This window comes from Pteropus medius, unplaced genomic scaffold (genome assembly GCF_902729225.1).
Source record: "Pteropus medius unplaced genomic scaffold, Ma_sr-lr_union100, whole genome shotgun sequence".
NCBI lineage: Eukaryota > Metazoa > Chordata > Mammalia > Chiroptera > Pteropodidae > Pteropus > Pteropus medius.
In genome coordinates, this window is record NW_024349796.1 from 7,170,086 (window position 1) to 7,183,457 (window position 13,372).

The window sequence follows — 13,372 nt, forward strand, 5'->3', positions numbered from 1 at the left end:
TTTATGGCTTCCTGTTGGCTAAAGAATATACTCCAAACTCCTCATGGCTTGGCTGTTAGGGTCCTTAAATAGCATCTTACTGCCTTCTTATTACCTGTGAGGGAGTGTATCTTCAGAGTCCCTGCTGGTCCCCTGGCTCACTTGAGAGAAAACTTAGGGAAGAGTCACTTTAGGCTCTGCGTTCTGTCTCTAGATTAAGCTAGAGCAGCTGAAGACTGTATATTGTATTTCCCCCACATTAAATTAATGCCGTGAATCTATTTTGAGACATGTACTACTGCCTTGTCCAGACTCCCTGTTAGACTGCTCGCCTTGTCTAAAGCCACATGTGTTTGTACCTCTGTGCTTTCACTACCATTTCTCCCATGTAGAATTTCATTAACCTATGACTCTACTTATTAACATCCTGTCCTTCAAGGCCAGCATGTTACCTCCTCCATGAACTACTCATTTCTCTTCCATCATATTACTGTAGAGCTTTGTTTATACCTATTGTTAAGCTTCACAGAATTTGTCTTACATGTTTCTCAGTAGATTGCGAGCTGCTTGAGGACAGTTTATATTATCTTCCTCACATCTTTCACGTAGTAGACATTTAGTCAGTGTTTTCTATGTGTAGTGCCGTGAAAGTGTGTAATCCTTTCTAACCACTTAAATCACTCATGTAAGCATTATTGGCCTCAGTGTTAGATGTCTTGTTCACCACTCACCCTGTGTCTGGTTCTTAACCAGATCTGAATAATGTGGCTGCTACAGCTCGGGTCCTAGTTATCGGAGCTACGAACCGACCAGACTCGTTAGACCCTGCTTTGAGACGTGCAGGAAGGTTCGACCGGGAAATATGCCTAGGCATCCCAGATGAAGCATCCAGGGAAAGGTATGCTTTTATAGAATTAAGTTGATGCACCACTATGTCATCTGAACCGGAGGCTTTGCAACTGAGGGTCAAGAAACACCTGGTAGCCTTTCTTCCTCTCTTCTTTGTGTCTGTGTGTGTGCACGTACACCATTGAAATGGATTTGGAAGGGAAGAAAGCCCACATTAAATTACTACTTAAGAAAATAATTTACTCATCAAAAGGACAATTGTTTCAGGCTGTTTTTTTTCAGGAGTGATAATGGAGTCATTATTCCATACTCATTTGTATGGCCTTACTAACGATGGCTTGCAAACGCAGAGTTTTTTAGTTGGCAGAGCAGTGCTCACTGGTCCACATGTAGGTTATATCTGAGTGCCATACCTTAACCTGTGGCACTAACCTGCCTAAAACCACTGGTTCTGTGAAAAAAAATTAAATGGCAGCCAGAGAGTTGAAATCTGTGTTTGCTGTAGGACCAGCCTTTCCTAGTTATTGGAGTTGAATGTCAACAGAGCAAAGAAATGTCCACCAAAATGGCAATAATCAAAAATATCTCAGGTGGCACTGTTCAAGCAGTAGGGTAGAAATCTAGTAAAGAAATGATCTGAAACACCATATTTATAATGGTTTTGGCTTAAGTTAATGACATTAAAATTGATGTACATGATTGCCAGCAGCTTTTAGAAAAAGTAGCATGTAGTGAAAGGAAATAGTCGGGGGGACAGTGAAGAAGGGAAGAGATGAAGAACAAGTGACTTCATGAATGCAGGGAATAAAAGCAATCAGAAGGCACTGTGGGTAGGAAGAAGGGTTAGGAAGGCATGTGTGTCCTCCTTCCCATCTTCCCAGTACTTAATGTGGCTTCTGCTTTTGGTTGGCAGTTACATCCTTAGCTGTTGTGTTCATAGCCATCTGTATGCATGCTAATGGCACTCCTACATGTGCAATCTTTAAACAGTTACCTAACCATCTAAGTTTTCTTACTAATGTGTTCATTACCTGCAGCGAAATAATACTCAATACAGAAGTTGTTTGCATTTATTCAGCAAGTATGTGTATATACCACTGTGGTAGGCAATATGAGGAATATAAAGAATTGTAAGTCTTCGCTTTCAAGATGCTTGCAGTGCAGTAAGAGAGAAATAAGGCTTGTGTCCTTTATCTAGCTCTGTTTTTGATAAGTGCCGAACTTAATGATAGAGACAGGGACACAGGGGAGCCCATCATCCCTGTAGATACAATCCTTTGTTCATCTATCCGGTATCATCAATGAAGTCCTTAAAGGGCTTTAGTAGATTACTACATTTTGAAAAAATGCAAGCCTTCCGAAAAGTTGAAAGAATAGTACAACAAACTTCTGTATGCCCTTCAGCTAACTTTACCACTTGTTAACATTTTGCAACGTTTACTTTTACTCTATATAAAAATAAATATATTTGTGTATATGTATACTTTTTTTTGCCAAGCCGTTTGAAAGATGGTTGAAGACGTGACACGTTAGCCTTAAATACTTCTGTGTAACTTTCATACCATTTTTCGAAGAAGTAACTGTCCTAATATAAATTTGGATATTAAAGTATATATCAACATAACTTTTTGTAATGAATAATATTAATGGTTTATTTGAGTTTGGAGGCTTTTCTTTCTGGTAGATATCCATTTAATCTACTCTAAAAGTAGAACCTACCTTATATTTCCATGAATCATTTAGCTTATGTACGCTATAATATTGTAGAATTCTTAAAGACAGAATTTTTTTTTAAATCTATTTTTTATTCCTCACAGCATTGAATATCATTCCTAAGAAAGCAGGTATTTACCTTAATCCTTAATGGAATAAGGTGAGATATGTAATAGTGAATCATATGTTGAATGAATGGACTCTTCGATCTTATACTGTATCCATTTTAATACCATCGACAAGGATCAAAGACTTCAAATAAATGTATTTGATGACTTGTCTTTACTAGTAGGTTAGGAATCTGAATTTTTTTCTTCTGTATTTTCTACAGAATACTTCAAACTTTGTGCAGAAAACTAAGACTTCCTGCAACTTTTCATTTTCGTCACTTAGCACACCTAACGCCAGGCTTTGTGGGTGCTGATCTGATGGCACTCTGCCGAGAGGCAGCCATGTGTGCAGTCAATAGAGTCTTAATGACGCTACGGGAGCAGCAGAGGAAAGATCCCGAGACTGAAGGTCTGCCCTCTGAAGGAAACCAGGAAGAAAGGATTGGAACTGAGCCCACTTCTAAAACACAGGTACTTTCTATACAGATTCCTTAAACTGTCCTTTAAGTGTTCTTAATTCGTGTTATCTTATATGCATGCAAGTGTCAGTATAGCAGAGGTTTATGATTTTGTCTTACTAGCATTTTATCTTTAGAATAATTATTAGTCACACCCAGACTATCTATCATTTCAAAAGTACAGGTTTTATTCTTTTAGTTTATCTAGAATAAATTCATTTGAAAATAATGATTATGAAATTCTAGAGCAAGAGTTGGCAAACTGGCCATTCCTCCTACCACCTGTTTTTGTAAATGAAAGTTATATTGGAACACAGCTGTGGTCATTTATTTTTTATAGTCTATTTCTGCTTTCACTTTTCACAGCAGAATTCACACAGGAGTCCTTACAACAGAGACACATGACCCACAAAGCCTACAGCGGTTGTTTTCTAGGCCTTTATGGAAAAAGTTTGCCAACTCCTGTTAGCGTGTTGGGCATTTAGTTGTATTTCCTGGTTATCTTTTGGTTAGGTGGACTAAGATATTCTGCTGAGCCAACCAGATCCTTGTCCTTAGCTGCAGGTGGCTGTGGAGGACAGTCCCATGAATGTAAGAGACATGTTTATTAGTCCAATATCAGTGTTAAAATTTTGAGTTTTGTGAGTCAAGAAAACTCAAAATAACGTAGCATTTGATAGCTTGTACAGAGGGCTTCTATATATTATATAAGTAGATGCATATAACTTTGTTAAGTAAATGTCATTACTTTTCTCATTTTATAGTCAAAGACACAAAAAGGTTATGACTTGCTGGAGGCCACATGGCCTTTACTTTCCAGAGCAGGGACTCAGATCCCGGTCTTTTGTTTAGAAATCATTTGTTTCTTCCTCACTCATTTGGAACCACAGTTATACCTGTTAAATATAATAAACTCGTTTCTTTCATAGTATTGCATGTAAATTAGGATTTTATAAATTGAATTATTCGGAGTTACTTTTTATGCCTATCCTTTCATGTTCTTCACTAAGTCAAGAATTCTGCCTTTGAAGTTCAAGTACTTGGAAAATTGCCTGCTTTCTCTTTAGTTGATAAGCTATCAAGGAACCATATTATGAAATTATACTACCATCAGGGTACTTTTATTTTAATATTAAAATTCAGCTGCTTCTTGAGTATTTGTAAACGAAAAATGGAAATACATGGCTGTTGATGTGTTTGTCAACTGTTTATGTTTGCAATAGTTAGCCTTAGTATAGTGTACAAATATCATTCTATATTTGAGAATTATTGGTGTACCTTCACCAAATTAAATGCTCCATTTAGAATAAAATAAATGTCTTATGTCAATGGAGAAATTATTAAAATACATAGAAGTTCACTATAACTTATAGAAATGCTGCAGGAGTGATTTTTAGAAGTACAAAAAGTAACTTTTCAACAAACTGTGGTTTTTCTTCATTTCTCTCAATTGCTCCCTTTAAGGATGAATTGCAAAGTCTGCTGAGGTTGCTAAGAAACCAAGATCCCCTCTCAGAGGAGCAGCTGCAAGGGCTGTGCATTGAATTGAATGATTTCATTGTTGCTCTATCCTCAGTCCAACCCTCTGCCAAAAGGGAAGGCTTTGTCACTGTCCCTAATGTTACATGGGCAGATGTTGGTGCCCTGGAAGATATTAGAGAGGAGCTCACCATGGCAATATTGGTAGGTGTATCTGCTGCTAAATGCCATTGGCATGTGCACGATTTGAAAATGACCACACTCATATACTTGACTGTATGTCTAAATCAACTGGACTATATGTTTATTTTTAGTATGTTCTGTTATATTATTATTAAGTCCCCAACAATGGTTTTTCATTCTTTTGAGACCTGTTTTAAACTTAATTCTTTTGGTTGTGCTTGAATTTCGTGGCAGTGAGTTTAAAAAGAAAAGTTTATGTTTCAACCAAGACCAAATTGAGAAATAAAAACTTTCTGAACTCGATCACGCTTGTAAGTGTCAAAGCAGTTTTAAAGCCCCTGAAATTCTGGATTAATTTTCATTTATTCTTACTGATGATCATTTCATGGTTCATTAATTATGATCTATTTAGAGGTGTATAACTACTGAAAAAACATTCACTGAGATCACAGGTTATCTCTGGCTTTTGAGTGCTGCCACTTCTAGTTTCTTAAAGGACAATGCCTAAAATTTTTACAACCTAGAAATTTAGATAATTTTCTTAAAAATCTTAATTTTAAGTGTTGAAATACTGTGTCTTCATATTTAAAATGTTTTCAAAAATTACATTCCAGTATGAATTCCTCAAGAGCAAGGACTTTTTTATTTATCACCACATGTCTCATGCCTGGAATGATGGCACTTTGCACCAAGAACTGTTCATATCTTCAGGCCTCATGATCAGTACTGAAAATATGCATCTGGAGATAATTCGAACATGTAGTATGAAAGGACATTTGTAATGGATTGTCGTTGGGTTTATATTTTCCAGGCACCAGTACGTAACCCAGATCAGTTCCAAGCTCTTGGATTGGTGACTCCAGCTGGAGTCCTCCTTGCTGGTCCTCCTGGCTGTGGGAAAACATTGCTGGCAAAGGTAGGACTCCATGGACGGACCTCAGAGCTCACTGAATTTATGAGCCTAGGCGATTGATATATATATATATATATATATGTGTATATATATATATATATATATATAGTTTTTCTGGGGAGAGAGTTCACCACTTTTATCAGATTCTCTAAAAGGTGCATCACTACTTACCCAAGAATCTAGGAATAATAGAAAATATCTCTGATTGGCACAAGTGTTACTGTAGTAAAATCTTGGAACTACTTATCGGTCAGAATCTGGCAACCTAGATTTTGATAAAAAGTTAAGATTTTGGCTGATCTTGGTTGTTTTGCTTTCTCATGATAATAAAATAATAAAAGTTTTTCTAAACACTAGCACTATATATATGTGTGTGTGTATATATATATTAAAAAAAACAAGGTGTAAAGTTGTGTGATTATTGGAATCAACACACTGAAAATAATGACTAATAAAGGAAACAGAAAAGTTGCCTGGAACTATATAGTATGGAAGCAGATAGCGCCTGAAAGTGAGTACAAGATGCACGATGATATCCATGAAAAATTATGTGCACAATATTTCATTTAGAAGCCAAAGATTTCCGATGTTTCAGGAACCATTGGGGGTTTTAATAGATTATATCTTAGTTATCTGGCACATGGATGTTGAAACCTAATGTGGTTGAGTCAGGCTTCATTAGATGTGGATCCTGACTCTCTTTTACTTAATAGTGTTGAGTAAGAGGTAGGAGAGTTATATTGGCAGCCAGAAAGACAAAGGTTGAGAGAGAGGGGAATCCACATCTTGAGCAATTTTTGCATAGCAGAGCACGCATGTATTTATTTGTTCAACAGGTCTTTATTGAGCTCCTTACTCTTTGTCAGAAATTGTTTCAGGTGCTAGGGATACACTAGTGAACAAGGTACCTACGCTAATGGAATTTATTGTCTGCCTGGAAGAGGCAGGCAATAAACAAAATTGCTGGTTCAACAGTTATGCAGGAAATAAACATGTTGTAAAAGATTGGGAGATGGCTATTATAAAAATGGTGTTCAGGGTGTGGTGACATTTAACAGAATCCTGATGGACTAGCTAGCCACAATAATAGTCAGAGAAAGAAGGAGAAGAGGCTTCCGGAAAGAGGGACCAGCAGCTGCAAAATCCCTGAAGAAGGGTGGGAAAGGGCTTGGTGAGCTCAAGAACCAGGAAAGAGCCAGCGGCTAGACCAGAGAGACACTGTCATATCCCAGAATAGGGGCTTGTGAGCCATGACATATATTCCAAACTGTACTTGAAGGTAAATGAGAAACCTAGTAGTAAAATGATCTGATTTACGTTTTTAAAGTGTGCTCTGACTGTTGTGTGGAGGTGGACTGGAGGAAAGCAGCAGTGAAAGGGTACCAGTTAGGAGTTTGAGGGGGTCATTTGTTCGTTTCTTTGTTTTTTGTTTTTTTCCTGTCTAGGCAAGAGAGGACAGTGGTCTGGATGAGGTAGTGGTGTAGTAAAGAAAGAGAACGTGTCAGACTCACTTATGTTTTAGAGCTAATAGGACTTGCAGATCAATTGGATGACATTACAGGACAAGAGATCAAGGAAGACACCAGGGTTTTGGGCTAGACACTGTGTTTACTGAGGTGGAGAGTTCTGGGTATGGGGTTTGGAGGGGGTTGGGAGAGATTCAGGAGTTCTGCTTTGGAAATGATAGGTTTGAAATATACCTGGAACAGCCGAATGGAGATGCCGAGGAGCATGTTGACTGTAGATCTGGAGCACAGATGTGAGGTCCTAAGCGTAGGAAAGAACTCGGTTTCCTGATCATCTGGAAGTTTTGGGAGGTTGTAATCAGGTTGCATCACTGCATTCAGATTGTAAATATTGGATTTTCTACATGTATAACCACGTGTTTCTCTTTCATTATTCTCTTTGGCTTTGAACCATGCAGTTTAAGCTTTATTAAAAATACCCGTTAATACCGACACCTGGTAATGACTGAAACTGATGTTTTTAAATTTTGGTCTATAAATAAATGAATGATTGCTTTCATTGGGCAAAGCAATTCTTGATACAGAGATTGTGATACTTCACTGGAATTCCAAGCTAGAGCTACACATGTACACAAATGTTCCATGTCATTTCCATCTGATTTCTAGTCTTAATAATCCTGAGAGTGTTTTAGGTTAAGTTCACTTCCTTTAATTTTCTTTTTATCCACTTCTCTTTTTCCCATTTGCCTCCTCTCTTATTAAGAAAGAGGCAACTATAAAAGTGGGGGAAATAGAGTATAAACCACAAAAAAAATCCCTGCATTATCACAAGTTATTATTTTATTGTATATTTGTCTTATTTGTGTTTCTTTTTGTTTCCTCTAACTAGGCTGTTGCCAATGAGTCTGGCCTAAATTTTATATCTGTCAAGGGCCCTGAATTGCTAAATATGGTAAGTTGTTGTGGCGTCAGCCCTTGTTTTAGATTAGGAAAGTAATGGTCATTCAAACTACAGGGTAGAATGTCCTCAGATCTTTGAAACGATTGTAGAATTTTGGTAAGATCACCACCATAGAAGTGAAAACGTGGAGCTTTACACCTCTGTCCTTCGTGTGTGCAAATGCTTTTCTTAATTAAGTCTGGTAAAACTTCTGGGCCTCAGTTTTCTCACCTGCAAAATGGAGATAATTGTAATAATTAACATCTTAAAGTATTTACTCTGCCGTGTATTTGTCAAACATTTTACATATATTATTCTTTAACAACCATGTGAGATAGGAATTATCATTTCCTCTGATTCACAGATGAGGAAACTTAAGTTTGGAGCGGTTACATAACTTGGCCAGAGTCTGACAGTCAGGAAGTAGTAGAGCCACGATTTGAATCTGGGGTGTCTGACTCCTGGATCTACTTTTCTTGTCCTGTTGTTGTATGGCTTAAATGAGTTAAGTATTAATAAATAAAAATACTTTTGGGGAAGAAATCACTAAAGTGCTATATAATAACGTCTATCTTCATTTAAGCAGTTTATAACTCACATTTAAGAGACTGAATTTATTTCCTGACCATCCTTATGAAAAGTAAAAATGTCATTCTGTAATATATTCAAAGAGGAAATGAGAGTGGTATCATTTGTTTTAAAAGGCTTTTTAAATTTATCCCCTCTCATATTTTACAAGCTTCCTATTTTATACTCCTTTCCCCCCAGAATAAAGAATAAATCCTTCCTGTGGGATTTCCGTGCACCTTTGTGCTTTTCTTGCACTTCGTTCTGGCTTTCTGGTGGAGGGGGCCATGGAAATGAGCCCTGAAGGGAGGTGGATTGATGGGGGAATGAGCTGGCAAAGAAGTCGTAGCCAGAATGTGAAGGGCTTTCACACCAAGCTCGAGTTGCAGTGTTATGTTCAGAATATGAGAAAGCTAATAGAGGCTTGCTTTAAGCAAGAGTGTAACTTTTTTAAAGAGTGTAATATTTAAAATTTTTTATTATGAAATATTTTAAGCACAGAAGTTACAGTGAGTGATATAATTAACACACATGTATCTATCACCCAGCTTTAAAGAACCCAAATGAAACCAGTCTACTTGAAGTCCCCTGCGTAATCATGTCCCCCCATTCTGTCTCCCATAGAAATTACCATAATCCTGAATTTGGTGTTCATTAAGTCTGCACATGTCTGTCTACATTTACTATACATGTATTTATCCTTGAACAGCATATGATATTATTTTGCATGCTTCAAGAATATGTTTACAGCACAATTGGGAATTTGAACACTTACTGGATATTTGAAATTCAGAAAAATTTGAAATGTGATAATGATGTAGTTTTGTTAAAATAATTATCTTTTAGAGATAGTGAGATATTTACAAATAACATACGATGACTGGGATTTTCCTCAAAATAAGGTGAAAGAAAAGTAGCTGGGATATAGAGGAAGCAAGGTCAGTCATGAGCTGATAATAATTGAAGCTGGGTGATTTTTATATTTGGAGTTCAATATACTACTGCATCTTCTTTTGTCACATGTTTGGAAATCTTTTTATGAGCAGTAAGCAAAAACAAAAATGCTTTATATAAATGGTGTGTGTTCTTTTGCGACGGTTTTATTACTTTTGTTCAACGTTATATTTATAGTTATCTTTGTTGATATGTTTACCTAGAAGTAATTTTCTGTGTGATGCTCAATTGAATGAATATAACCACACTTGGAAATCAGTTTTTTTTCTTGATGGATATTTAGGTTGAACATTATATACACATATCCTCACACATATTTGTGACATATTTTCCCTCTGGGGTATATACTCGGAAATAGAATTGCTGTATTTTATAGCAGGTACACTTTCAAAAACATTAAGTATTGCCCGCTTTTGCCCTGAAGTGGTTGTTATACTTTCACCAGCAGTGAATGGGTGTTCCCATGGTTCCCTGTCCTCACTAGCATTGGTGGTGTCAGATTGTTAGTTTTTGCCAGTCTGGCGACTATGAAATTTTATCTCATTGTGATCTGATTTGTGTTTAGGGGTAGATGTGGGGAGAGGTCTGTGGAAGAGGTCTGTGGAAGAGTCCAGAATGACTTGGAGAGATTAGGTGATCTAACATGGAAGACAGACATCTTGGGGTTAGAAAATGGGTTTGCTCAAGGACGTTTTAGATTCAAAAAGCCACTAGGAGTTCCCGGCAGGCCATGGGAAATGTGGGCCTGGCGCTCTGAAGAGACTAAGAGCCCCTATTATCTAAGTGGAACCTGAAACCTTGGGATGAATGGGGTCTGCCAGGGTGATTGTGTTAACCATGGGAGCCTCTGACAGACCCCGGAAGATACTAGCAGTGAGGGAGCAAGGCAGGAAAAGCTGGCAAAGGAGAGTGGTGGGTCCAAAGGCAGAGGACGCCCAAGACTTTCTGAGCCTGAAAACCACGGGAAGGTCGCTTCAACCTTGTCAGTGTCACCCAACAGTATGAAAACAACGGACGGGAGGATTTTAGACTTGGCAATTAAAAGGTAATTAGTGACTTTAGAGAGAGTATTTTAAATAATTGGGTTTGCAAAAGCCAGTTCATGATTTAAAACTGGCAAATAAAGAATTAGAGATAATAAGTATAGGATCCTTATAGAAATATTTCTTAAAGACCAAGATAGTGGGTTTTTCTTTTGTGTGCTTATTTTTAATAACCGTTCCCTTTGTTAAGATTAATTACTTTAATCTGTCCTTTTGACACTAGGTTTTACCTTCCCCTAAACCAAATTTCTTTTTACATAGTCCTTTTGGTTTGCTGTATCCAAAGTCTGTTTGGATATTGATTATTCTCTTCCATCCATATTTAAAACTTTCTCTCCCAACCCAACTGATATCTTTTCTTTTGAAATATCTACTGAATATTTTGGTATAGCATTCTAAATATAATTTTGCTGAATTAGAGTTTTCAGGAAACTAAATGTGTCTACTATATATGTACACTGCAGGATATTTTGATCACAGAAAAATTTGTAACGGTCGTGACTTCTGCTTTCCAAGGACTTTATGATATAATGTGGTGAATGTAGACTAGTTCAAAAATTATGATGGTAGAAAGTGCTGTAACAGCAGAGAAGAGAAGAGAAAGGTTGATGGGGATCTTTTAGAATGCAAGAACCGTTCGGAGGTAGGTTGGAAAAGCAGTTCCAGTAAGGGAAGCAGAATGAGCAAAAGCACAAATAAAAGTATAGGACGACGTGAGGGAAAGAGTTCTATTCAAATGAGAAAATAAAAATCACTGTCATCTGTGGTGTATTATATGCCTTAATTACTTTATTATGGCCGTGTAGTCTTTAAAATAACAAAAGATACCTTATGATATTGTTGGCACTGTAAAGATGTTTTCAGATTCAGTCTTATTTAGCAGTTTTATAACGAAAAAATCTGCTTAAATAGTTTGAAATTTTACAAAAACAATTTCTTATGCCTTGCTAAAAGTGAAATCATATTCATACATATAACTTTTTATATTAATTAGCCCTAATGTTATAGCTGCTTAGGAATTGCTGTGTTTCCTGACCAATCTTAATTTTTTATAGTTTGATTTAGTTTTTAACCTACATTTGCCATAAGAAAGCTCCTAGACTCCTAGTTGGCTCATTTTGCCTATTCTGATGCCATGTGACAAAATAATGCTTCCTTTAGTAAGATGACCTGTGTAGAAATGACAAACAGTAAGTTGTCTTGTTTGTAATTAAAATACTATTGAATTAATGAAAATTACTGCTGGATATTTAATATGCTTAGACCTTAGGAGATCACTTCTAAAATAGAAAATAATTGTGGGGATTTTTTGACCTAGAGAAGACTTTATGTTCCATTTAGTCTTCATTTTATAAATGAGAAAATTTCTAAGCTTAAATAATAGTTAATTTTATTAAGTTGAAACACACAAAACTGGCTATTTATAGATCGGAATGGTCAAATACCAGCAATTGCATGTGGTTCACCCGAATACTTTTTGGACTCTGCCATACAAATCCCACTTAAAACCAGTTTTTCTATAATTTGGCCCAAACCCCAAAGTTGAACTATCTTTGCATTGTATTTCCTATCTGTGTATGTTTAGTACGTCGGTGAGAGTGAGCGTGCTGTGCGACAGGTTTTTCAGCGAGCCAAGAACTCGGCCCCCTGTGTGATCTTCTTTGATGAAGTGGATGCTTTATGCCCTCGAAGATCAGACCGAGAGGTGGGTATCATACATGAGTGATTTCCAGATTTTTTAACTACTGCACACCTTTTGAAAGTTCTTATAAAGTTTATATAAAGGTCAAGTAGTTCTTGTAAAGTCATTCCTTGAGAACACTGAGACTTCACGTGAAGAAACCTCATAATTTGAAATCGAGGCCGAGGGATAACAGTTGTATTTTTATTAGCCTCTGTGTCCGTTTCAGTTTTCTGTATATTATTTCAGTTGCACGCATCTAATTCACACAAATGAGTAGCTGGGAATGGAAATGATTACTGGTTTTGAATAGCCTGTCTTATAATCTCATGGTTCTCTTTAGTTAACTGAGTTCTTGAGACAGGAGAGAATGTAATTTAAGCCATTGTGCACTCACAGTAGGGTCAGGTAATACTGACTTGGCACCATTACACTCTGGGGAAGATATAAATTAGTCTGCATTGAATGCCACTTGCATTACTACACGGAGTCATAGTTCTTAGGAATTTCAGTATATCGAGTGCCCAGAAACCCTCCGGTATCATTAATACTGCTGTGTAATTAACAGTTGGAATCATAGTGAAGCATAAAATAAAGAATAACCTTTTTGAAGCAGATAGCAAAGATTGTTGAATAAATACATTTCTTACAAGATGACTACGGAAGTGATTATATTTCCTTTGTGATTTATTTTCAAATAATTATTTTATGTGTGTGCTCTTAGGTAGTAAAACATTTATTCAGTGCCTCGTTTTGCTTAAAATCTTCAGAAACATTCAAAAGTTGCAAAAATAAAACTTGACTGGTGTGTGATTCACATCATAACCATTTTGTTTCCTTATCCGGTAGTCGTCAGTACCATCACAGAATACCCATTTCCAGTCTTGTCTCCAGTAGTTGTGTTAGGGGCCAAGATCCTTCCTGTTCCCCTGCTCTCAGATCCCAAAATCTGGAATCCAGAATAAACCACTATACTTTCTATCCAGCCGATTAGGGCATGGAATGCTCTGGCTTTTACTCTCTACCAGTAAAGCCTT

General features: G+C 36.9%; 1 protein-coding gene across 2 annotated transcripts in view; it reads left to right on the forward strand.

Annotated features, from left to right (window-relative positions):
• NVL (nuclear VCP like) overlaps positions 1-13,372 on the forward strand; it is a 66,248-nt gene that overhangs the window by 18,585 nt on the left and 34,291 nt on the right. Inside the window, exons 12-17 of one of the 2 annotated variants that reach the window (XM_039883313.1) lie at positions 733-877; positions 2,873-3,122; positions 4,574-4,792; positions 5,583-5,687; positions 8,040-8,102; positions 12,240-12,359. In XM_039883313.1, the coding sequence (XP_039739247.1) occupies positions 733-877; positions 2,873-3,122; positions 4,574-4,792; positions 5,583-5,687; positions 8,040-8,102; positions 12,240-12,359 (902 nt within the window). The remainder of the gene's footprint in view (positions 1-732; positions 878-2,872; positions 3,123-4,573; positions 4,793-5,582; positions 5,688-8,039; positions 8,103-12,239; positions 12,360-13,372) is intronic. The other variant, XM_039883314.1, reaches the window with a different exon arrangement.